The 23,426-nt window shown below is 37.4% G+C and overlaps 4 protein-coding genes and 1 long non-coding RNA gene across 7 annotated transcripts in view; 4 read left to right on the top strand and 1 right to left on the bottom strand.

Annotated features, from left to right (window-relative positions):
- Positions 1-591: 591 nt before the first annotated feature.
- LOC109074063 (disabled homolog 2-like) lies at positions 592-10,402 on the top strand. 3 transcript variants are annotated; one of them, XM_042756289.1, is made up of 15 exons: positions 592-781; positions 3,613-3,869; positions 4,014-4,153; positions 4,341-4,439; positions 4,526-4,657; positions 4,961-5,044; positions 5,353-5,379; positions 5,464-5,514; positions 5,612-5,674; positions 6,243-6,845; positions 8,018-8,153; positions 8,625-9,266; positions 9,361-9,578; positions 9,744-9,836; positions 9,973-10,402. In XM_042756289.1, exons 2-14 carry the CDS (start codon positions 3,737-3,739, stop codon positions 9,816-9,818), a joined length of 2,403 nt encoding a protein of 800 aa, XP_042612223.1. In that variant the 5' UTR covers positions 592-781; positions 3,613-3,736; the 3' UTR covers positions 9,819-9,836; positions 9,973-10,402. The 3 variants fall into 3 exon arrangements, with proteins under 3 accessions (XP_042612223.1, XP_042612225.1, XP_042612224.1); XM_042756290.1 differs by lacking the exon at positions 592-781 and adding an exon at positions 2,739-2,869; XM_042756291.1 differs by lacking the exon at positions 6,243-6,845.
- Positions 10,403-10,872: 470 nt separating this feature from the next.
- On the top strand, positions 10,873-12,388 carry hspb15 (heat shock protein, alpha-crystallin-related, b15). Its single transcript, XM_019091374.2, has 3 exons — positions 10,873-11,370; positions 11,533-11,596; positions 11,747-12,388. Exons 1-3 carry the CDS (start codon positions 11,007-11,009, stop codon positions 11,931-11,933), a joined length of 615 nt encoding a protein of 204 aa, XP_018946919.1. The 5' UTR covers positions 10,873-11,006; the 3' UTR covers positions 11,934-12,388.
- A 4,362-nt stretch (positions 12,389-16,750) lies between these two features.
- On the top strand, positions 16,751-17,366 carry LOC109074065. Its single transcript, XR_006160047.1, has 4 exons — positions 16,751-16,782; positions 16,931-17,023; positions 17,143-17,206; positions 17,300-17,366. It is a non-coding gene; the product is annotated as an uncharacterized LOC109074065 (long non-coding RNA).
- Positions 17,367-17,952: 586 nt separating this feature from the next.
- On the top strand, positions 17,953-18,494 carry LOC109074083 (myosin-6-like). Its single transcript, XM_019090128.2, has 2 exons — positions 17,953-18,170; positions 18,263-18,494. The coding sequence occupies exons 1-2, from the start codon at positions 18,120-18,122 to the stop codon at positions 18,476-18,478; spliced, it is 267 nt and encodes an 88-aa protein (XP_018945673.2). The 5' UTR covers positions 17,953-18,119; the 3' UTR covers positions 18,479-18,494.
- A 1,450-nt stretch (positions 18,495-19,944) lies between these two features.
- The window catches only part of LOC109074077 (myosin heavy chain, fast skeletal muscle-like), a 36,958-nt gene continuing 33,476 nt past the window's right edge, over positions 19,945-23,426 (bottom strand). The window contains 13 exon segments of the mRNA XM_042756287.1: positions 19,945-20,061; positions 20,197-20,328; positions 20,453-20,548; positions 20,620-20,724; positions 20,898-21,068; positions 21,150-21,275; positions 21,361-21,564; positions 21,685-21,993; positions 22,087-22,211; positions 22,294-22,459; positions 22,569-22,752; positions 22,835-23,031; positions 23,113-23,231. Coding sequence (XP_042612221.1) covers positions 20,047-20,061; positions 20,197-20,328; positions 20,453-20,548; positions 20,620-20,724; positions 20,898-21,068; positions 21,150-21,275; positions 21,361-21,564; positions 21,685-21,993; positions 22,087-22,211; positions 22,294-22,459; positions 22,569-22,752; positions 22,835-23,031; positions 23,113-23,231 — 1,949 coding nt within the window. The 3' untranslated portion in view covers positions 19,945-20,046.

Here is a 23,426-nt window from a genome sequence, read left to right as displayed (position 1 = left end):
TGTTCTAGGGTTTAATGAAAAGGAAATCTGCACATTGCATAGTATGTAAATGTAGCCTATGTGAACTATTATTTTCATGGGAGTAGAATATTTAAAGAGTTTTCAAATTGAAAGAGAAAAGATAGTCCGTGCACGGCCTGCCATGTTATTCGTAGCCTATCCAAAATAAGGCGATGTGAACATTATGGAGCGCTAAACACTCTCCTGCAGTGTATGTCTCTAAATAAACAAATTAGCCTATATAATAATGCAGTGCCACCTGTCATAGAATTTATTACAGTAGTATATAGAAACTATAAAATATATGTTCTGCCTTATTCTGGGATAAAAATGAAAATAAATTTCCATTAGGAAAATATAGGAATAAATGTAGTGTTCCCCTCACTTCTGAAAAGATGGCAACGCCCCTGCTAATTTTAACAAATCTTTCAGGAGAAATTGCCATATAAAAAAATATGTCCATAATATATTTAAGCAATATTATCAAGTTGAGCTTTTTGCTAAAATAATTTGTGATCTTCAATTCAAGGTTGATCAATCACTAGTAGGCTATTTGCATAGGCGCAGGAGATGTTATAAAGGTCGTGTTAAGGTGCGCGGTACCTGTGGGAGGCGCTCGAGTCTCCGTCAGTTTGGCGCTCGGTAGCGGGAGCAGTTTGGGGAGGCTGAGGACCGCCTGTTTGGAGGTTTCACTCGATCAAACTGTCCACGGCGCTCATCTGCATCATTCGGAGTTTCTTATCAGCGTTTCGGGTGTGGAGCTCAAGAATGCACAATTGCGGTAAGTGACGGATTCCGTGGTTCATTCATCCTCGTGTTACCTGTGGTGTTTTTTAATACCTGTGGTGTTATATATATATATATATATATATATATATATATATATATATATATATATATATATATATATATATATTTATATTTATATTTATATTTATGTATTTAGTTGTCTTACCTGTCAGTGTGGCAGGTGTTGGTATTTGACTTGATGTCAAGGAAAAGTGATGAAGGGTAACAAAAGTAAAGAAACGCTGAAGCGTGAGAAATTAAATCAAATGACTATGAACGCATTTTTTTCTTGTCTTATTTAGCAATTTTAATCACTTCACGGGAGTAATACAGCCTTTAAACTACTCATTAAGAGAGACTAAAACAATTTTAACAAGTGTGTTTTCTTTTTTTTTTAAATACGAATAGGCTACGCAGTTATGTGCTAAATTTTAGAAACATACTATGTAAACTTCAATTATTATTCAATTATTTGAAAACAAAAGTAGACTACAAAGTTGGTCTACCATAAATTTCAGCATCAAGTGGTAAAAAAGTAGAATGTCAAAACCAGTGAAAAATCAGTTGTCTTAGGTGTCATTTTATACTAAAGTGTACTTATGTTTTATTGTGTTTGTTTTCTTATTCCATGCTAATCAGCTACTAGTAATGTATTTTGTGCATGGCTAATGTGTAACTTCCATGTTTGTAATACTGCTGATGTGGAATTGTGCCTCTGTTTATGAACACCCTCAACTGTTGCTGAATCCTCTGTTTTAATGAATCTTAACTGTTGTGACTTTTGGGTTCATTAAGTTACTGAACAGCCAGGGCTATGAGACAAGTCCACATATGAGTATAAACAAGCCCATTATGTTACTGCACTGAAAGGTGTTCAGTTTTAAACGGAAGATCCCAATCTCAGACATCTGGATCTGTTGAAGTGTTTTCAAAACATTCAGGGGATTTGTATGGTCTTGGTTCTAAATTCTAAGAATTTTGAGTTAGAATTCAGCAGTGCAGTGTCCCATCATCTTCTGAGCTTGTGTGCTCTTCCATCTTGTCTCACCTGGTTTACCTTATCTGGGTTAATGTGTAGATAGTCATAAGATTTCTTGCTGTGTTTGTCTGTGTATGAATATAATGCCCCTCATAACCCATGTTTAAAAGTAACTTTTATATTGGCATTTCACAGCAAAAAAGTTTTTATGATTATGTGAATTTTTATCACCATTTTATTGTGTGCTTGTATGAGACAGGATGCAGATTTTCTTGGGTGCTTGTAAAGCAGAAAAACTCATGATTATGTGTCTTGCACAAGAATCTTCATTTATCATTCTTGTTTTATGGTTGCCACATTACAGGCCATTTCACATCGTATGACCCTCAACACTGAGCAGTAATGAGAACTGCCTTATAGCAATTCTGCCACTGTTTTCAGCTCTTGATAATTAAAACTCAACTGATAAACTATTCATATCTCTGTCTGTCAGCTGCTGAGTGCCATAAAATGTTACTCTTCTAGCAGTTGAGAGTTCATAAAATTTATACCATTTATATCTCTCTTGAATTATTTGCCAAGTTTGTTTTTTTATTTTTTTTTAGTTTATATAAATGTGTATTTATGCTGTCTTATTTTTTTCTTGTGCAAAAAGATAATGCAAATGCTGCTCATGGTCCTGTATGACAATAGAACTTAGAGTTAATTATAAAACTGTTTCAGATCTATTTTGTCATTGTCTTGTCTCTGCTTTTGGTTCCTGCTGCATTACGATTATGTAAACTCATAAGCTTGGGTCTAAATAGTGGTCACAGCAGATTCATGTCAGATAAGGAATAGATAATCTGAGCAAATCAGATTTTCTTCTCAAATTCAAACTGGGAAAAGTAATTCTGCCCAAAGACAAGTGCTGAAAGGAGAGCATTTGGGCAATCATGAGAATCATGGGATTGGAAATGTGTTTTTAGGGCTGATGAGCTGCTGGAAAAGGATTAACAGGTTTTAATTGCTCAACCTTTGATCTGCCCACCTTTGCTTTCTTGCTGTCTCTTTCCACTTTCTGCTGAGAAATACACTGCTAAACACTATTGGCTGCTCAAGGTATGTCTTTCAGACCATTTATATTTTATCTTTGCCAAATTATCTTTCCTTCATTGAATAAGACACTGTTTTAATTTAACTGATTGAGTTTATCCATCTGTTGGGGGAACTTATGTGACTGTGAATCGTTTGGTTGAGATGAACAGCCTTTCCCTTGATCTTTGAAATTAGTCCACATTGATTACTGTTTTTTTTCTTCTTCTAAAGCTTATAAATTTAGATTGATTGATTGATTTTTATTGATTGATTGGAATTGGGGAATTAAAATGTGGAGATTAGAAATTAAAATGAAAAGAGTGATTATTTCTTTGCAACCTTGTAAAGAATGTAATTTTCCTATAAATCCTGTATTTCAGGAATGGAAAACTTATTTGGCACTTTTGTTTTGCCTACTAAGCAGGAAGTGTTTTTTTTTTCTTCTTTTTTTTCTGCTGACATTATTTCCTCTCTTTCTTTCCTCTGCCGTTCTGTCACTAACAGAATCTATGGGCCAAGTTACAATAGTCTGTAGAGTTTTACGTGTCTTGATGTGTATGTAACGAATGATGTGAATTTGAACAATTGACTTCTTTGTACTTGTAGATAGACAGATGGATCGGATAAACTGATTATAAGCTTATAAGTAAATGCTTGTTTATGTAACTGAATGTCATGAATAAGAGAGACACTAGTCAAGTTTCACCTCTCTCATCTATCAGCTTCTTGTTTATTATATTCTTTTTTTTCTCTCTCTTTCCATCCAGGCTCAGTGCTGAGAATGTGTGCTTGCTGAATATCCTACCTGTCTGTGTCCACTAGTTTCTTTTGCCTCTCGGCTGGGATTTGTCCCATCTTTTGCTTTCATTCTCCTGTAACGAAGCAACCACCATGTCACAGCCGCCTGATGCAGAGCCCGTTACTGTGGTCCCAGCAGAACCAGCAACAACCACTGAACCAGCATCTGCCACAACACCCACCGCACCCGTCACCAGAACTTCATTCTGGAGGGAAAGGAGAAAAAGTACAGTCTGGCCTCTTCTTCTTTTAATATATTTTTAAATAGGGTTGATGTTACCTACAGCAAACATGTAAAAGTTTTTGTTGGTTTATTTACTTGTTTGTTTTAAATAAATTTAAATAATGAGGCTTGTTTCTTCCTCTACAGTCCCAGAGAGGACAGATGAGTTCCTGCTGGCCAGGTTTCAGGGTGATGGAGTGAGATATAAAGCCAAGCTCATTGGTGTAGATGATGTCCCAGAACCCAGAGGGGATAAAATGTGTCAGGATTCCATGATGAAACTAAAGGTGCAGATCCAAGATGGTTTCCTTCATTTCTGTGTTTTTTTTTTTTTTTTATATGGGGAGATATGGGGCGAAGTGATGGTGGTGATGATGATGAAGATTATTGTTATTATTATTATTATTATTATTATTTTATTCAGTTATTGGTACAGATATTATTATAAAGTGCTCAGTTCTTGTTTGTATACAGGGCATGGCAATAGCTGCTCGATCTCAAGGCAAGCACAAGCAAAGAATATGGGTGAACATCTCTCTAACGGGAATCAAAATTGTTGATGAGAAAACTGGGGTGAGTAGTTTTGTGGATACTTCTGTAAGTTGAGAACTGGCTGCTTCATTTATCATCAAATTCTGTATTGAAAATCTGTCTCAAAGGTGGTTACGCATGAACATGTGGTGAATAAGATCTCATTCATTGCTCGTGATGTCACTGATAACCGGGCGTTTGGATATGTTTGCGGAGCAGAGGGACAGCACCAGTTTTTTGCTGTTAAGACAGCTCAGCAGGTCAGAGATTCTTCATCAGACACAAAATCTTATGATAGATAACACATCTGGGCACAGCAGGATAATGTATGTTCAAGTGCAGTTAAATAAATACCTGTTAATGTATGGTGTGGGTTTGGGGTGGAACTGACTGTTTGAATGAACAAAAGAAGACATTGCAAGATTGTCATTCTTTTGCCGTTCTATTTGGTGCCACTAGCAAACATTGCACACAGCTGAAAATGATTACAGTTGTAAATGTGAATGGAATGGTATGTACTCCAAAGTGTAAACGGAGAATGCATTAACTCCTCTCTCCTACAGGCTGAGCCTCTGGTCATTGATTTGAAAGATCTGTTTCAGCTGATACTGAATTTGAAGAAGAAAGAGCAGGAGGCTGCACAGAAGGTGATGCATATATTTTTATTACTTAATAACAAAAGAAATTCTGTTTAGATTATAGTATGTTTTAAGTAAATGTTGTCTGAAATTGAATAATGAATTTGGTGCTATACATTTCATGCAAGTAGATTGTAGGCTATTTGTTGGTAAGCTAAGCTATTTTGAGTACTCAAGTCATTTAGATTTGTTCAAGCAGCTCACAGACATTGAATGCCTCTCAAATAAATTATGTAGAAAAACAGTTTTCATAAACATATTTAACTAAACGTTTTTATGGATGCATTTTTTTGACTGAAACCTTTACTTCTTTGCAGGGTGAAGGAAATGGCACTGTGATTGAGGTGGGTATAAATATTTTGGGTGATATTTCAGTCAATTATTTTGATGTAATCCTTAATTTGTTTGTCTTGATGTTCTGTCATCAGAATGGTGGTGATGCTTTACTCACCTTGGATGGTAAAGAAAATGCTGTAAAAGTACGTGCTTGCAACTTCATATAAAATTATAATATTGAACAGTTCAACTCAAATCCTCAGAAAATAACCTAGAGGATGTTTTGTGTGTTATCCTCAGACTGTAGAACAGATGGACCTGTTTGGTGATATGTCCACTCCACCTGACATTCACTCTCCGACGGTAATGACCCTAAAGTACACATTTTTGCAATGGATCTTCTGTTGATGTGGTTTCAGCGGTTTATCAAATATTTATTTTAAAAATATCCCCAGAGTTAGAATGAGCAATGTTTGACTTGATATATGGGACTAGATTTGTTGCATGTTGTTTTTTTTGTTTGTTTTTTTGAGTTCCTAACATACTGAATGCTTTGCCAGTATCTTTCATTAACACTTACCAACTTACCAAACGCATCTATCAGCCCTTATTTCTCTTTTAAGGGTCTCAAGCATTAGGATTGGCTCCTTTTTATGACCAAAGAAAATATTTCCTCACTATCAGTAATGCTTTTGGGGAAAGTCCCATTGGCCAGTAGATGGCACCCAACCCCAAGAAAATCTGGAGAGAACTCTTCAATTACATCCTATTACTGGTGTTTGAGACCCTTCCTATGGAAATGTTCATGTCATTAATGCTATATGATTTATAGTCACAGAAATCATTTTCTAACTATCCTACTATTTTCTTTCAGTATTTGTCACAGAATCTACATCTAATCTCATCTCATCTTTTTTCCTTTTAAAACCAGCCTGACAGTGTTCTGCTCCTTGACTTTGCTTTTGTGATTGATGACAATCAAGGAAATCCTTTCATCTCATACCCATCCACTCTCTCCAATACACCAGATAAAAAACCTGTTTCATCCATATCAGATCTTTTCCCAACTCTTAGTTCTGATCCCTTTTCTCCCTTGAATGATCAGTCAGATTCCATGTTTTCTTCCAATAGCGAGTCGGATCTTTCTAGTTTCCTCTTGAGTGGGCCAGATCTGCAGCAAAGCCTGAGTGAAGACTCTTCAAACAGTCAGCAGTTTAATGGACTGTTCAATGCCCAGTTGTCACATGAAAGCAAAGTAAACCAGCTTCCTTTAAGCAATCTGAATGATGAAATCACTTCCCCCTTTAGCCAGAATCCTTTTTTGAGAACCTCAATGACCAACCCACCAAGCTTAAATATGTCATACAAGTCAGGTCCTCCTGTCCTCCAAACACCTCTCTTATGTAATGGATCGAGTAAATCAGTGGAATTGTTTCAAACCATCCTGCCAACTTCTGTTCAAAATGGAGGCTTGATAGTCCTTTGCCCCCCACCTCAAAGCTCAAAGTCTGGATGCATGCGGAGGAGAGAGAAGGTGAACATTCGACAAGAGAAACTTCTGAGTTCTCAGTCTGTTTTACTGCACATCCAAATGCTGAGAGAGACTAGAAGGACTGTGTTGTTTGGCATAAACGGCAGCAACTTTATTTAAAAAGATTTAAAATACAGAATACGTTTTTACTGTTCACACTTTCCTATATGCATGGATGGTTTAATTATTATAAGAAACAGTCCTTGTAGTTTGTCTTATAGATCACTGATAGTTGGATTTATGGTTTTCAGGGAGGTGTTTGGTGTTTAAAGGAGATTTTTTTTTTTTTGCACATTGGAAATATTGGATGGAAACTGCCACATTATTATCTTGTGTTGAGGGACGTGGCATTGTTGTCTTTGTATTGTCAGTGTCTTAACTGATAATATACTTTTTGCACATTAAGAATGCTACCAAGTTTTATGCTAACTGACTGTGGTCCTTATTCACTACTTAACAGTAGTAGCTTTATGCATCAATACTAAAAGGTTCTTTTCCAACTTGTTTTAACATAATTAAATTATGGATGTAAACAACAATGTCATGACAGTCACTGAAAGCAATACTGTGACTTCACTTTGCATGCCATTGACATTTCATGAGCTCTACTCAGAGAAGCAGTTAATAGAAAATCAGACTTCAGATTGTCAGTATATTTTGTTTGTTTCCTTGTGCCTCAGTTTAAATGTGCAGGGTAAGTATAAGTTCAACCAAGTGTCTACCTGTATATCAGACTTAACGGATTAGTTCACTTCCAGAATGACAGTTTTGAAAAATCATTGACTCACTCTCCTCTTGTTCCAAACCTGTATGAGTTTCTTTCTTCTGTTGAACACAAATGAAGATATTCTGAAAAAATGTTGGTATTCGAACAGTTGATGAGCAACACTGACTTCTATAGTAGAAAAAGTAACTCATACAGGCTTGCAACAAGTGGAGGGTGAGTAAATGATGACAAAATGTTCATTCTGGAAGTGTGCTAATCCTTAACATACAGATTTGTTTTCCCATGACAAAAATTTGGTGATTTAAAATTGGTCTTTTTCTTAGTGACAACATTAGTACCTTATATCTTAATTTTTGAAATGTATGCTGTTTCTTGTTTGGCACTGTAATACTAATTTTGCTTTGGAGCATAGTACTATAATGATTTTAAACAAATCGTGCCCCCACAGTCACCTGGAAATGACCTGTTTGGAGCTGAACTTTTTGCTCCACCAGCCCAGAAAGAGTCTCAGCCCTCAAATCAGACCTCATCCATTCCAGCAGACCTTTTCAACACCACACCATCCTCCACCGTCAATGCTCTTGGTATAATGCATGCTTTTGGTACACTTATGAAACTGAAGTGGCTGATCTCTCTCTCTCTCTCTCTTTCTCTCTCTCTCTATTGAAAACCTTTATCTAAATGTACTTTTTTTCCTGTATAAAGACCCATTTCTACTTTGTGAGGAAACTATGTGAATAAATTATATTTTATGTTATGAAGACAGTGTTTTTAAAACTAAATAATCTGCTTTTATATTGTAAGTAAATTTCATGATTTCTAAAAGCAGAATAAAAACTATTTAATTTCAGTAAATGTTATCAATTAATTTAAATTAACAATGCGCATGTGAAATGGTAAGATCACCATTTTTTTCCTGAATTTCCTCTCTTAGCACCCTTTGGGTTGATTGACAACCCAGTTTCAGTGGAACATTATTGCATGTCATTTCAAACATTGTGAACATGATTTTATTTTTTGATGTTGTTTGTAATTCATGTAATTGTGTTCTGTAGGGTCATTGTCTCTGGGCCCCACATCTGTCACTCAAACTCCTGGGACCGCTCCATCTCTATGGAGTCAGACTCCCACAATGTTTCCTCCTCAAGGAGGTGTTCCTCAAGTAACGGTTCCAGGACAACCAAATCTTTTTTCTCAACCATCTGCCTTTGGAGGACTGCCTGCACCTGCATGGGGGCAGCAAGGAGCTTCTCCTTTTGGTCCACCAGCTGTCATTCAAGCCTGGGGTCAACCAGGAACTGCAGCACCTGGTGGGGCCTGGCCCACCTCTGGTCCTGTGGCCAGCCCTTTCCAACCAAACCAATTTGCTCCCATGATGCCTCCTAATTCAGTGATGGGTATGCAGCAGATTGCAGTGGTTCCTCCTCGACCTCCACCCCGTCCTCCAGTGAAAGAAGATCCTCCAGTGGTCAAAAGTGCCTTTACAGCTTTGGACCCCCTAGGGGAGAAGGAGAAGTCAAGCGGAAAAGATATGTTCAAAAATTTCCAGATGGTTAAGCCCCAGAAAGTAGAACAAGGAACTGGTCAGAGCACCAATGGCTCATTTGACCAGTACTTTTCTAGCAAGGTTGGCTTGGCTCAGGAGGTGGCAGATCATGATGACTTTGACATAAACCAAATCTCAGTTAACTCAAATGGTATACACTTAATTAACAGCTGTAACTTATGATTTAAGTGATGGGGCACAGGAATTTTGATGGTTTGATAATTGCAGTTCTTTGTCTTGTCCAGGGACCTCCAAACTTGCTCCTCAGCAGTCCCCTCCTCCAGTCCCTGTACCTCAGGGAGCAGGTCTGATCCCGACCCTGGCCCCAGCCACAGGGCTTTTGGATGCTGCCTTTAATCCTAATCCAGCCCCTGCACCCTCAAACCCAACACCCACAGCAGGCTCAAACCTTTTTGATGACACTTTTGGAACCAACCCTTTTGGAGCACCGCCCATGAATACAGTATGTACATTTACATAGTTTTTGAATTCCAAAAGCTTATAGTGTTGAAAAGACAGTTTTATGTGTAAAACTGTGTTTGCCTGTTTATACTGTGTTTTGGGATTGCAAATTTGTTGACCTTTAGAATTTTTCTGAATGAATTTTGTTGCCCGTTTTCTACCACAGAGCACTCCAGCCACTCAGACTGCTGCCCTTGCAGATGCTTTTGGAGACCCCTTTAGTGGAAATCCTTTTGCCTGAGAAACCTTAGCACTGTTGGTGAGAAACTATAAAGACACTCACTTAAATACTACTTTAAATGTTTGGTTATTTTGTATATTGTATAAGTCTCTAAGAAACATGATTTGCAGTATGTGTTAAAAAAATACATGACCTGTTCATATTCTTATTTCAGTACACTCCCACTGATCCAGTGCTACTGAGCCAGAGGACCACACAAGCACTGTAGAGTTGCAATCAGCATTCTACTAGATGGGAAAGAAATGTGTCCAAGAAACCCCTTTGCTTGTATTCTGTGCTTCGCTGTTCTCATTTCCACTATGTATCTGCTGTAGCCTCTCTTTCTGTGCCTTTCTAACTGGTCACAGATCGGCCCTTCTTCTCCAGCCCATTCACATGAACTTATTTCAATCCCAAGTCACTCATGAAATAAGATGCACAGTTGAAGTAGGGTTCTTCTAGAGAATATAATAGAAAAGGAGAGGGAATAAAAGATAATGATCATGTTTGTGTACATGATTTTTCTGTATGCAAGTATCCCGAGCATTTATGATGAAGTAAAAAGGCTTAATCCTAATGATTTGTCATTAAAGAAAGTGAATAAATATTTGGCATTGTGGGTTTTTTTGTGTTTTTTTTTGTGTTTTTGTCACCTGCTCTCAATTTAACATCAGGTAGTAAAATCAGAGCAGTTATTAGTGTTATGCAATGCATCTTGGTATATCTGGCTCTAAATGTTGTTTACACGACTGAGGAATTCTCTAGAGCTGAGAGAAAGGCTGAAAGTACATACTGTTGTACAACAAAGTTGGTAACTATAGTGAAAAAAAGAGCTCCAAGATGTGACCAGACTACAGAGGCCATTAATGCAATGACACTATTGCCAGTGTGCCCATTGTCATGCACCAAGAATTTGCCATTACCCTTTCAGTTCTATTAATACAGAGAGGATGGCATCATTCTGTGTACGTCAGATTGTAACACAGGGGTGAAAGATTTGCCAAGCCTCTTTGTTGATGTTTGGGACTGGGTAACTGGATTATTTGGGATAAAGGTTTAATAGAAAAGAACAGTATAAAAGAAGTGAGCGGCAGCTTTCTGCAGCATTTTACAAGTTGGTGAATCAGATTTACTCCTGTTGTATCAGCATCAGGCATTGAAAATTCTTAAAGTTCCAAGTGTTTTTCAGTTTTGAAATTGTGTTTAAAGATGCCCCGTCCTTTGTTTCAAAGAAATGGTTGCTGGGATCCTCTACAGGAAAAGACACAAAACCTTTTCGACCAAAACACTGATCTCCCCTGTTTCCTCGAACCAGATGAGGTTAGCTGGATAGAATCAGCAAGGAAAAGATTGGGGACTTCAACCTGGCCAGGGTCTATGCGTTTACCTCTCTTCAGCTCTTTGTGCATGGAGATTCCACCTAAATCATGTACTGGATCAGAGGGACGTGTTTCTGAAACTGTCCGTGAACAAATAAAAGGACAGCAAAACTGGAAAGTCTGTCTAGATGTCAGTCCATTTTCTCCAGAGGAGATAAACATCAAAACCAAGGATGGATATTTGGAGATAACAGGTATGATGAACCTCATATGCCTGGCTTTATTCTGTGTGAAGAATTCATAATGCACGGGTATTTATGTAAATGTACCAGCCTATGCAATGACATCATATAATGCAGATCACATTTCCTAGAGACTTCAGGGGCATGTTCTTCAATATCTGTTTTCTTCCATAGGTAATCATGAAGAAAGGCAGGAAAATCACAGGTTGATCTCAAGAAGCTTTACAAGAAAATACAAGTAAGGGAGTTTTTGGTTTACTTTTTTATTTTCGTGTTCTCATAGTAACTTCTCATGTATTTAAAAAAGGGTTGCATTTTAAAATTTTGTATTTCATGTTAGTCTATCATTACTCATGGCTGGTTTCATTTCTCTTGTGTAATTCTTTAGGCTTCCAGCTGACTTAGACCTAAAACAGATCAACTCCATACTGTCTCCAGATGGTATTCTCTCAGTTGAGGCCCCATTACCTGGCTCTAATATCAGTCTACCTGGAGAGATTGTCATCCCTATTCACATGATGGACAAACAGTTACCTGCAAAATCAGACGAGCTGTGCCTAACTGGTAACAAGTAACTTGCAGTTCTAGTTAAGGGTTAGGCATAGCCCATCTGATTTAATATGTATGTGTACACGTGTTGAAAGTAATGAATGTGTTAACCTTTTGTTTTTGATAGCTAATATTAGAAGGATTTGTAAATACTGGCTTTGCATGAAAATATTTATCTTGTTATGAATTATTGCCAAACATTACTAGAGACAGTAATATGCTAAATTGATGAGTTCTGCTGTTACTTTGGTTTAAATACCATTATGCAATACATAATTTGTGTAACCAGTAAGTAGAGAGATTTGATTTTCCAGTTCACTCATTCTCAGGCTAGTATTAAAAAAAAAAGAAGAAGAAGTAAAGGGCTTCATACTCGTGTCATATAATGCTAGGACAATCCTTCAGATATTGAGAGACTATTTCAGTACATCTGTTTTGAGAATGGTGGAAATAATATAACAATAAAGTAATGTAAATATAATTAACAAGATTGTCTGGGAAAATCAATAAATAGGTAAGTAAATAACTAAATCTAATCATGCAGCTGAGTAGAGCTTCAGGTCACATCCTCTAGATGGTGCTGGTATTTAAAGCTGTGGAGCTGACACCAGATTCTCAGTGCTTTTAACTTCACACTACTACACTGCTTGTGAGGCAGGTCATGACACAGTCAGTTATGAAACCCAAAGCCTTCCTTCTTTGGTTTCCTTCTTGGGGTGTTTAGAAGTATGGAGGCAGGTGTCTCTTAGTCTCGCGAATTCAGACCTTCAGCCAATGGGCCGTGGGCGAGACTAGGTTTCTCCTTACCTCCACAGTTTTACCTTGACTATTTTTGTATGTGTTCCACAGCTTTCATCACATTACTCAGGAGCAGTCATCAAATTACATGTCTCATTTACACTAGGCACAGTAAAAACAGCAATGTGTTGACAAATGCTCAGTATTTTCCCATTTCTGTTACCTTGATTTAGTTATGAATTGGCCAGATGACTTATCCTTTTTACTCAAAGATCTGTGTTGCTGACAGATAATCAAGCATATAAATATATATATATATATATAATATATACATATATATATATATATATATATATATATATATATATATATATATATATATATAAATAAATACATATGTATATGTGTGTGTGTATATATATATATATATATATATATATATATGTGTGTGTGTGTGTGTGTGTGTGTGTGTGTGTGTATGTGTTCATATCTAGCTGTTGCTGGTTTAAATTTGTTATTTAGGGCACAAAACAGCTTTCTCTGTCATTCCTACAAGTTGTTGAGGGAATTTACACAATCAAATGACAGTACGTTACAGTGAGGTAATGTAAACGGCTATTAAAAACCTGACAGTAAGGATTTCTTTATTTCCTGGCTCGGTAAGTCAATTATGACTTAATGCATCATCAGTTGTATTTTACAGAGGCTGAGCCTATTAAAATTCTTATGATTATTGCTGTTAGTACATGGCAGATTAAATTAAGGGCTGGAACTAGGCCTGTAAATATACACCATATAACACCAGGGCATGTAGAACCGCCACTTGGCACCTTCATTTAACTTACTGAGCGCACACATGGTGGACATGCCAGAAATACGGCCCAGGGAGTCTCCAATTACATGACAAGTCTCAAGATATTCAGGAGGAAAGAGGGTGTTGAAATAGTGATAATGCCAGGGAGCACTGCAGGGGCCACTCTCCACCGTCTGTAGTATGAGCAAGTGTAATGAGTGAATGAAGATTTATGGCACAATAAAAGATTAGTTTGTCAACATGTTCACAATTCAGTGTTACGTGCACAACATAAATATGTGAACATATCTGTTATTTGCATATAGGGTAGTCTAGTTGGTGTTTTGTGTGTGTGTGTGTGTGTGTGTGTGTGTGTGTGTGTGTGTGTGTGTGTGTGTGAGAGGATAAGTTTCACTTATAGCATACAGTACATCTTACATACAGTATGTTCAGAAGATAAAAAAAAAATGCTTATCAATAGTTGGCATGGCATTGACTCTTAACTTTATATTATTTCCTACCATAAAATTACACTGAATGAATGTTGTTCTTGCCAAAGATTGTTTCTGCCAGTTTAATAACACTGTATGGGGATTTTCCATGATCATCTTCATAGAGCCCTAACCTACTAAAAGCTATGCATGCTGAGAAAGTGCAGGGCTCAGCACTACACTCTTTTGCCTGCTATAAAAAAATCTGGCAAATGTTATGCTAGTGTTGATGTCAGTTTCTGAGTGAATGAGCATCACACGTTTCAGGGGGATATATGATGAGGTGATGTTACAATATTGTTAATATCTAATATTTCTCATGAGAAAGCATGATTCTCAACACTTAAGCCAAATTTGATGTTTTCTCAATATATAACGAAATAAAATAAGTGGTATTTTGAAAAAATAAATAAAGAAATAAAAATTGCACACATATTTTAAGCAAAACATTTCACAAGACAGTTTTGAAAACGGTTTACAATGATTAAACAATAGATATGCTATTTAAAAAAAAAGCAGGTATTTGTACACTATGGTTGTCAAATGTTAGCAGAACATATAATAGTTAATGTGATGAACTACACCTGTGGTTGTACAGATGCCACTTGATTTGATATTGTTTCTAATGCAATGAAATTTATACAAAAAGTGACTTACATGTCTCCTAACTCAAAATGTTTTTTTGGGGCCACTATATATATATATATATGCTGAATTATACAATTTGAAGCTATATTTCTGTCATTTGAACATTAGTTCTCCAACATTTTCTGGAGGTAAAAATGACACTCCCAATTACATAATTACATAACGCTGTCAACATCTTAACATACTTAAAAATATCACAAAATAATTAATATTGAGACAATATATTTCCATAACCTTTTCTTATTAAAAACTTTAAAAAAGTAAACAAACAAACAAACAAACAAACAAAAAAATCATTATCCAGTAGTGATGCTGCTGCATAGTGATGACAAAGCCAGGCAGTTATATACATATGTCTCCTTGACATTTAACATTAAATAAGAACTAATCCATGTATGATTAAGCCTGTCTTGTTTTCAGTCTCAATGGTGTATCATAATACATCTGCTGACATTCCATAGCCTACATATTTTTAGGTAGTGTCAACAAAAATCAGTTGCAAAATTGATTTTTTTCAAAACAAAAGTATCATGCTTGACCCGAGACACGGTTTTAATAACTTTGAAGATTTTGGTGCTTCATTTCGGAAGATTAACCTTTCCCTTTTTTATGCTTTATAACCCGATAATGATGCGACGCATACCACGCTGCCTAAACGGTGCAGATGTACAGTTTGAAAGTGTGCGCGGTCGGCTGTACACATACGATTCAGACAGCTCACCAGTAGCACTTCAACGCACGGAAACACACACAATTATGTCAAAATGCGCGATTTTGTCGAGTTACCTCGTAAACGTAGTCTTAAATGAGTCATAAAGTCTTAAATGACCGAAAGGAGCTGGGAGAATATCGGATATGTGTGTCAGATCTGCGCCATATCAGGTTTAAAGCAGGGGAAGGCATCGTCGGTCCTGGAGTGCCGATGTCCTGCAGAGTTTAGCTCCAAGCCTCCAACCCTGAAAAACCCTCACTTGTCTGTCTGTAGCCTTAGTACGGTGCCCGTATGGTGACATGGTAGGTTCAAGGGCGTGTCTACGTGGTGACCAGCACCCCCCAAAAAAAATGTTTGGCTGGCCACCCCAGGTGCCCCCCTACCATATGTCTTGCGATAGGCTTGTTTTTAGTGTTTTCTGTTTTCTGATTCTGATTCTGATTTAGTAAATTTCTAACTGCATCTGGCAGTGGCGGATCCTGGCATGTGCAGCTACCTAGGGCCGCTTTCTTCTCCTCTTTATGCTTAATTTTAGGCGGTTTCTATAGTGTGACCTAAACGACTAATATCGAGAGCGCATTAATGTTAAGTGATCCATGTAATGCACGAGCAAGAATCTCTCCACTCGCGAGCGGATTTCCTTCACTCACACAAAACTGGACGTGTGCTTTTAAATATACATTGTTCTTTTATGAATGATCTCTGCTCTCGCTCAGATATTGTGTGTACACGCTCAATGTAAATCGCTATGTAAATCACTGCTGCTTTGCGAGCGAATCCCGCATAAATATGCAGACGTCATTCCCGAAACTTTGCAACGTGTATGTGCAAGTTCTACATTTCAAATGGATTATAGACTAGAAAGCTGGCAAAGAGTGCTCAACCACTAAAAAGATGTCACTCTTAGTTTAGTGAGTATATACACGATGTATTATAACATAAAACACCCCCCTCTTTTGAGCCAGTAAAATGTTGGCTTTCAATTATACTGTAATGTTGAAAAGCTATAATTAATAGGTAAAATTGAGGGAAAATGCACCAGCAGGACAAATAAAAATATGTAAATATGTTTAGTCATTGTAATAGTAATAACATCCTGTTTTTGCAAAAAGTGTTTAATGGCCGGTAAAAAAAAAATTTGGCCAGTAAATTTTATCATGTCCGGCCAGTGGCATAGGCCTTGTTATATATAAACTTTCATATCTAAACTTCATAGACAAACAGTGAAACACAAGTAGGTCTACAGTATTTATGTTCTGGAAGAAAAATGACATATGCAGTACAGTTAGTCTTTTCCATCTTCAAAATGATTGTCAGTGCCAAGTGCTTCACCTGACCAATTCCTTTGACTCTCATTCATGCCATATTAGACATAAGTTAGCCATATTTAACTTCTGCTTGGCTGGCAGAACAAATCCAATATCATCCAATACTTTGCCACAGTTGCAGTTCAGGGTGATAAGAAGAAAGAGCAGGTTCCTGGCAAAATGCAGGTATGAGATACAAAACAAAGATATTATTCTGAAAGACAGTGAATTACAGTTATCTCACACAATATATGATATGTGAGTTTGTGAAATGCCTGCAAACAGTGTTTAGACATAAAACAGAAAATTAATAACAATCTTTCAAACATCACAGGGCTCTCTTGAGGACCAGATTATTGCTGCCAACCCTCTGCTTGAGGCTTATGGTAATGCCAAGACTGTGAGAAATGACAACTCCTCTCGTTTTGTAAGTTCACCACTTTATATTTACATACAGTAGAGTACAACTGGTTAGTTTTGGTGGATTTTTCTATACAGAGATTATTATTACTATTATTTATGTATTATCTTATTTTGTTTAAACAGGGTAAATTCATCAGAATTCACTTCGGTACATCAGGAAAATTGGCTAGTGCTGACATTGAGACATGTAGGTGGACATGATTTCATTTACCAATCCTGCACATTTGTCTTTGTCTGTCACTCTTCAGATGATTGTGACTCAAGCACATCCTCTCAACAGATCTGCTGGAGAAGTCTAGAGTGACATTCCAGCTTCCAGATGAGAGAGGCTACCACATCATAATAAAAAAAAAAAACAACAACAACAATAAAATTAAATACTCGTTTTACAGAAATGACGCTCACCATCATAACCACCAACCCCTATGACTTCCCCATGTGCAGTCAGGGTCAGATCACAGTAGCAAGCATTGATGATAAAGAGGAGCTGATGGCTACTGATGTGAGTCAATGTTTGAATATTAACATATTCTATATAAATATGACTGATCAACGAGCTTATTCTACTCTGTAATTTCCAGTCTGCTATTGACATTCTGGGCTTCACTCCTGAGGAGAAGATGGGCATCTACAAGTTCACTGGAGCTGTGCTCCATCATGGTAACATGAAGTTCAAGCAGAAGCAGCGTGAGGAACAGGCTGAGCCTGATGGCACAGAGGGTGAGACTAAATAATACCAATCTTTGTCATCACACAAAAACAAACATCAAAAATTTTCCTTAGTTTTTTTTTTTTTTTTTTTAAACGTATGTATGACCTGTAAAGTGAAGGAAGTATTTTGTTGACCAGAATAAAACTAAGTGCCTTAAAAAAAAAAAAAAAAAAAAAAAAACTTTGACATAATTATCTAAATACAACAATACAACATTCGCTCATTCATGAATGTCAAACTGGCCATGGATGAAAGTTTACTACAAGATTAAGCCTCTGCTGAAGAGTGCTGAGACTGAGAAGGAGCTGGCAACCATGAAAGAGGACTTTACAAAATGCAAAGAAGATCTTGCCAAGGCTGACCCAAAAAGAAGGAGCTTGAAGAGAAGATGGTGGCACTGCTGCAAGAGAAAAATGATCTGCAGCTGCAAGTGGCTTCTGTGAGTTTTCCTTATTCAATTAACTGAATTTTGGCTCCATTAAAAATAGCAGTGTGGTTTCCAGTGATTATAGCGATCTATTTTCCTAACAGGAATCTGAGAATCTCTCAGATGTTGAGGAGAGGTGTGAGGGTCTGATCAAGAGCAAAATCCAGCTTGAAGCTAAACTCAAAGAGACAACTGAGAGACTGGAGGATGAAGAAGAAATCAATGCTGAACTGACAGCCAAGAAGAGAAAACTGGAGGATGAGTGCTCTGAGCTGAAGAAAGACATTGATGACCTGGAGCTCACCTTGGCTAAAGTTTAGTCTATATCATCACCTTAAGACATCTCTTTTTATTAAGGGTAAGGAGACCTCTGAGTAAAAGACCCACAGCAACTGTGACACTTGCAATATTGTAATAAAAACTTATACCCTCTTGTTCATACTTTCTGTAATATCACATTTGTTTGTAACTAATACATATAAAGACTGCACTCACAGAATCTTGCAATATTATCTTGCAATATCCAAAATCTCACATTCAAATGACACAGTGGACATATCATGTGTATTGCCTGAGACAGATTAGACACATAATTAAACCCCCATTTCAACAAATTTGGACAACTTGCACAAATACTTCTGCGTTCTACACAGTACAGCTTGGGAGTTTCCGGTCAGCATTTGCACCTACATACAGACCATTTCTCATGAGAAAGCACTACGTTTTAGGGCTGGCAATTTTTAAAAACAAGCATATTCTCTGCGTTAACATTAATTATTTTCAACCTGCTGAAATGTTCCTATGAATATATTTCTCTTCCAAATAAGCATTCTGAATAATAAATAAATATATTTCCCCACTAACCTGCCGAGGTCCAGCGCTTACATTTACATCTTACTCATACATATATAAATTAAATTTACAAATAAAAATAAAAAAAATAACCATGAAATTACTAAAAAAAAACATTAATATACTATAGTAAAAGTGTAATATCAAGGTTTTTTTTTTTTTTTTTTTTTTTTTTTTTTTTTTTTTTGCGGTTTACTATTCGTATAATCATATTTAAATACCATGATTAAACTATGGTTAGTGAGCAAAACCCTGGTCAAATTGTGGCTACTGTAGCTATAGTTTTTATTTTATTTTATTATTATTATTTATACTTTTTTATTAGAATAGGCTAATTGAATAGAACATGATGTTAATATGTGTGACAAAACGTTTGTTGTTGTTGTTTTGTTTATTGATTAAAACAGATTATTTGTATGCACTATGTATTTCAAAGGAATTAAATGGATGTAATGTCAACCTAGATCAATTTTACTGCATATTTATTCAATTTTAATCCCGAAACTCATACACCTAAATCTTAATGGATTAATTAAATGTTTAATTAAGCAACATATGTTGAAACCATTAATGGGTAGTTTTCCAGCTCAAAAGAGTCCACTATTGTGGCCTCCAAGGTATTTATTCAACCACTTCATTTCTTCTGGCGCTATTGCTATAATGGCAGAATTTCCACTCAGGTAAATTCCATTAAATAATCAACTGTCTGTTTGTGACCACCTAAGTGTGAGTTCTTACAGGCTTGCTTAACTTTTAATTTAAAACTTTCCTTTTTTCTTACAAGAGTGGAGGTAACCTTTATGAACAAGCTTTTTTACATTCTTGACAAGAATTTAGAATATTTCATTATTTAAGTGATAATGTAATTTTTTTTAATTAATTCATTAATTTATTTGAGAATAAAATTCCTCTAAAGATCACTCCAAAACAAATATCTAGTTAGCACAGATTTATTTCAAAAGGAATATTACATGTAAATCTACAGAACAATCATATTATATGACTTCAGTAGAGCCTTCCATCAGGTTTGAGGGTTTCACTCTTCTTTGGCCTGAGACAGAAAAAAAGGGCATACAGAAGTCATGTAAATGATCAGTACATAAGCTGAATACTGTATGTTTCTTCTCAGTAAGTGCAAGAAATCATTTATTGTACTGAGTTCAGACTCTGTTATTATGAAACTGACCTTTCCAGCATCACGGCTCTTGGCTCTGAGCTTGTTGACTTGAGACTCAGCAATGTCAGCACGCTCCTCAGCCTCCTCCAGCTCATGCTGCACCTTCCTCAACTTGGACAGATGAGAGTTGGCTTGCTCCTCCTAAAGAGTACCAATTTTACCATGTTTGTTAACTGAGCTGTGGAACATCAGTGATATTGCACCAGTAAATAAATTACTAATTAATAATCAAATGTGTCAAAATATTCAAATAAATTTAACATACCGCCTCCTCAGCCTGCCTTTTGTAGGCTTTGACCTTCAGCTGCAGCTTATCAACCAGATCCTGAAGTCTGTTGATGTTCTTCTTATCCTCCTCAGTCTACAAACAATAAAAAATATTTCATAGATTTGCATGGATAAATCTCTGGAATTGGTCGGGTATGATCATACCTGATAAGACAGCTCTTTCACTCTCCTCTCATATTTACGGACACCCTTAACAGCATCAGTTCCACGTCTCTGTTCTGCTTCAATTTCAGCCTCAAGCTCACGGACCTTTGACAGCACATACAAGGTTTCAGACAAAGTGTACACCTGAGTAGGTATTGCCTGATAACTACTTTTGGAATATGAGATGGTGCTTTAATTTTAGGAATAAGTCTAAGCAACATCTTTTTATCCTAAAATTATATTTTATATGAAAAAAAAAATCTTTTAAATATATTTACCCTACTCTCCAGTTTCTGGAGTTGTTTCTTTCCTCCCTTCATGGCGAGATTCTCAGCCTCATCCAGACGGTGCTGCAGGTCCTTCACTGTGACCTCCAGATTCTTCTTCATCCTCTCAAGGTGAGCACTGGTGTCCTGCTCCTTCTTCAGCTCTTCTGCCATCATTGCAGCTTTGCACAAATACAGAAATTCATTAGATCCACATTTTTCAGGACACCTCTTGTGAAACATTTGGCAGCTACTGTTTCTCACATCAGTGATGGCCTTCTTGGCCTTCTCCTCTGCATTTCTGGCTTCCTGAATAGTGTCATCAACTTCACTCTGGATCTGAACAAGGTCAGCCTCAAGCTTCTTCTTGGTGTTCAGGAGACTTGTGTTCTGCAACATGAAAAGCAACAGCATGAGCATTTTAGATGAGGCTCTCAATTTCCTTTATTTCATTGTAAAAACAATATGCCCTTACCTGTGAGTGCAGCAGCCCGACACGCTCACTGGCGTCCACCAGCTCTTGTTCAGCCACTTTGCGACCTCTCTCTGTCTGCTCCAGAGCAGCTCTCAGCTCCTCAATCTCAGCTTGCATCAGAGTGTTTCTGCGCTCCACCATGGCCACCTGCTCCTTCATGTCTTCCTGTCCTCTCAGAGCATCATCAAGGTGCAGTTGGGCGTCCTGAACATAACAATAGCTTTACAATAAGCTTGCAGTGTGCTTTCTGTTGGTCTTTACTAAACATAGGCTAGATTATACAAACATACTAATGCAACTTAAAGTCAAAGAGAAGTCACATACCTTGAGCTGTCCCTGAACGTTCCTGAGCTGTTTCTGGGCCTCAGCAGCCTGGCGATTGGCGTGGCTCAGCTGAATCTCCATCTCATTAAGGTCTCCCTCCATCTTCTTCTTGATTCTCAGGGCATCATTCCTGCTCCTGACCTCAGAGTCCAGAGTGCTCTGCATGGATTCAGTGACTCTCTGGCTGTTCCTCTTGATCTGCTCCATCTCCTCATCATTCTCTGCAAGCTTCCTGTCAATCTCACCCTTGACCTGGTTTAGCTCAAGCTGGACACGGAGAATCTTGGACTCCTCATGCTCCAGAGTGCCCTATTAATAATAAAAACAACATTTAAATTTCAAAATGAACAAGACAGTACAAGGGTTTTAGCCAGATTTAAATACTGATCTTCAGATACTCACTTCAGCCTCCTCCAGGGCGGTCTGAATCTCTGCCTTCTCAGTCTCCACTTGTTTCTTGGCCTTTTCCAGCTCATGGATGCTCTTACCTGTCTCACCTAACTGCTCTGTCAGATCTGAAATCTCCTCTGTACAAAGGAAAAATATAATCCGTATGATTATGAACGTTCAGCAATCATATATGTTTAATTTATAATGTTTCATTCTTACGCTGCAGATTCTTGTTCTCTCTCTTGAGGGTCTCCAGCTGATCCAGAGTCTCCTCATAGGAATTCTTCATCTTGAACAGCTCAGTGCTGAGTGAACGAGCCTCTTTCTGGGCTCCTTCCAGCTCTGCCTGACCTTCCTCATATTTCTGTTTCCATTCTGCCAGGACCTTTAGTGGAAATATTTCAGGGTCAGGTTTGTTTGCAACATGTTGATCAAAGTCCATTCCAGCAATACTTTAAAAAAGAGAATATTACATAATGACTCAAACTTTTTACCTTGTCAAAGTTCCTCTGCTTCTTGTCAAGGTTGGCAGCCAAAGCGTTGGCTCTCTCCACATCAATCATGAGGTCCTCCACTTCACCCTGGAGTCTCTGTTTGGTCTTCTCCAGAGATGCACATTTGGAATTCACAGCCTCAATTTGTTCCTCTGCCTCTTGCAGGCGCTGAGCCAGCTTCTTCCTGTTATGAATTTGTGAACATTTTAATATGAAAGCCTTTTTCCATATGAGAATATATTAATCAGCTCTTATCATGTTCATACTTGGCCTCTTCAAGCTCCTCAGTGCGCTGGATGGCGTCAGTTTCATATTTGGTTCTCCACTGAGCAACTTCACTGTTGGCCTTTGACATTCCCCGCTGCAGCTCAGCCTTTGCCTCCTGCTCTTCCTCAAACTGCTCACGGAGCAGGTCGCAGTCATGACGGGCTGATTGCACAGCGTGGGCCAGTGCGTTCTTAGCCTAGGAGACAAAGTCACATAATATTAGCTTTGTTGTATAGTAAGTAGAAAATATGTGCTTGTATTGATCATGCTGTATTACCTTAACCTCCTCTTCAATCTGCCTCTTAAGCTCCTCAGTTTGCTGAGTGAAAGCTTGTTTGCCTCTGGTGAGCTGAGAAACCAGAGCCTCCTTCTCCTCCAGCTGACGGCCAAACTCACCTGTTTAGATTTAGATTCACTCTGTCAGACTGTGCAAAATCTCTTTTAGTTAATATCAAAACAAACTCTTTTCCAAATTTAAATATGTGTGCATGCTCTAATAAGACTTTGTCAACGATTCATGCTGAATATTCTTAATAGACCACACTCTTACTGTTGAAGTACTATTATTTCATCATGGTTGTTATTGGGTTA

This window comes from Cyprinus carpio, chromosome A5 (assembly GCF_018340385.1).
Source record: "Cyprinus carpio isolate SPL01 chromosome A5, ASM1834038v1, whole genome shotgun sequence".
NCBI classification, from domain to species: Eukaryota; Metazoa; Chordata; class Actinopteri; order Cypriniformes; family Cyprinidae; genus Cyprinus; species Cyprinus carpio.
The sequence above is the reverse complement of the archived record's forward strand: the minus strand, read 5'-3'. Positions and strand labels throughout refer to the sequence as shown.

Excerpts from the sequence above, each read along its gene's own strand:
- LOC109074063 (XM_042756289.1), top strand. The coding sequence starts at position 3,737 with ATGTCACAGCCGCCTGATGCAGAGCCCGTTACTGTGGTCCCAGCAGAA. Across the intron at positions 5,515-5,611 it reads GTAAAGAAAATGCTGTAAAA|ACTGTAGAACAGATGGACCT; the intron begins GTACGTGCTTGC and ends TGTTATCCTCAG. Across the intron at positions 9,579-9,743 it reads GAGCACCGCCCATGAATACA|AGCACTCCAGCCACTCAGAC; the intron begins GTATGTACATTT and ends TTTCTACCACAG.
- hspb15 (XM_019091374.2), top strand. The coding sequence starts at position 11,007 with ATGCCCCGTCCTTTGTTTCAAAGAAATGGTTGCTGGGATCCTCTACAG. Across the intron at positions 11,371-11,532 it reads TGGATATTTGGAGATAACAG|GTAATCATGAAGAAAGGCAG; the intron begins GTATGATGAACC and ends TTTCTTCCATAG. Across the intron at positions 11,597-11,746 it reads AGCTTTACAAGAAAATACAA|GCTTCCAGCTGACTTAGACC; the intron begins GTAAGGGAGTTT and ends GTAATTCTTTAG.
- LOC109074083 (XM_019090128.2), top strand. The coding sequence starts at position 18,120 with ATGGTGGCACTGCTGCAAGAGAAAAATGATCTGCAGCTGCAAGTGGCT. Across the intron at positions 18,171-18,262 it reads TGCAGCTGCAAGTGGCTTCT|GAATCTGAGAATCTCTCAGA; the intron begins GTGAGTTTTCCT and ends TTTTCCTAACAG.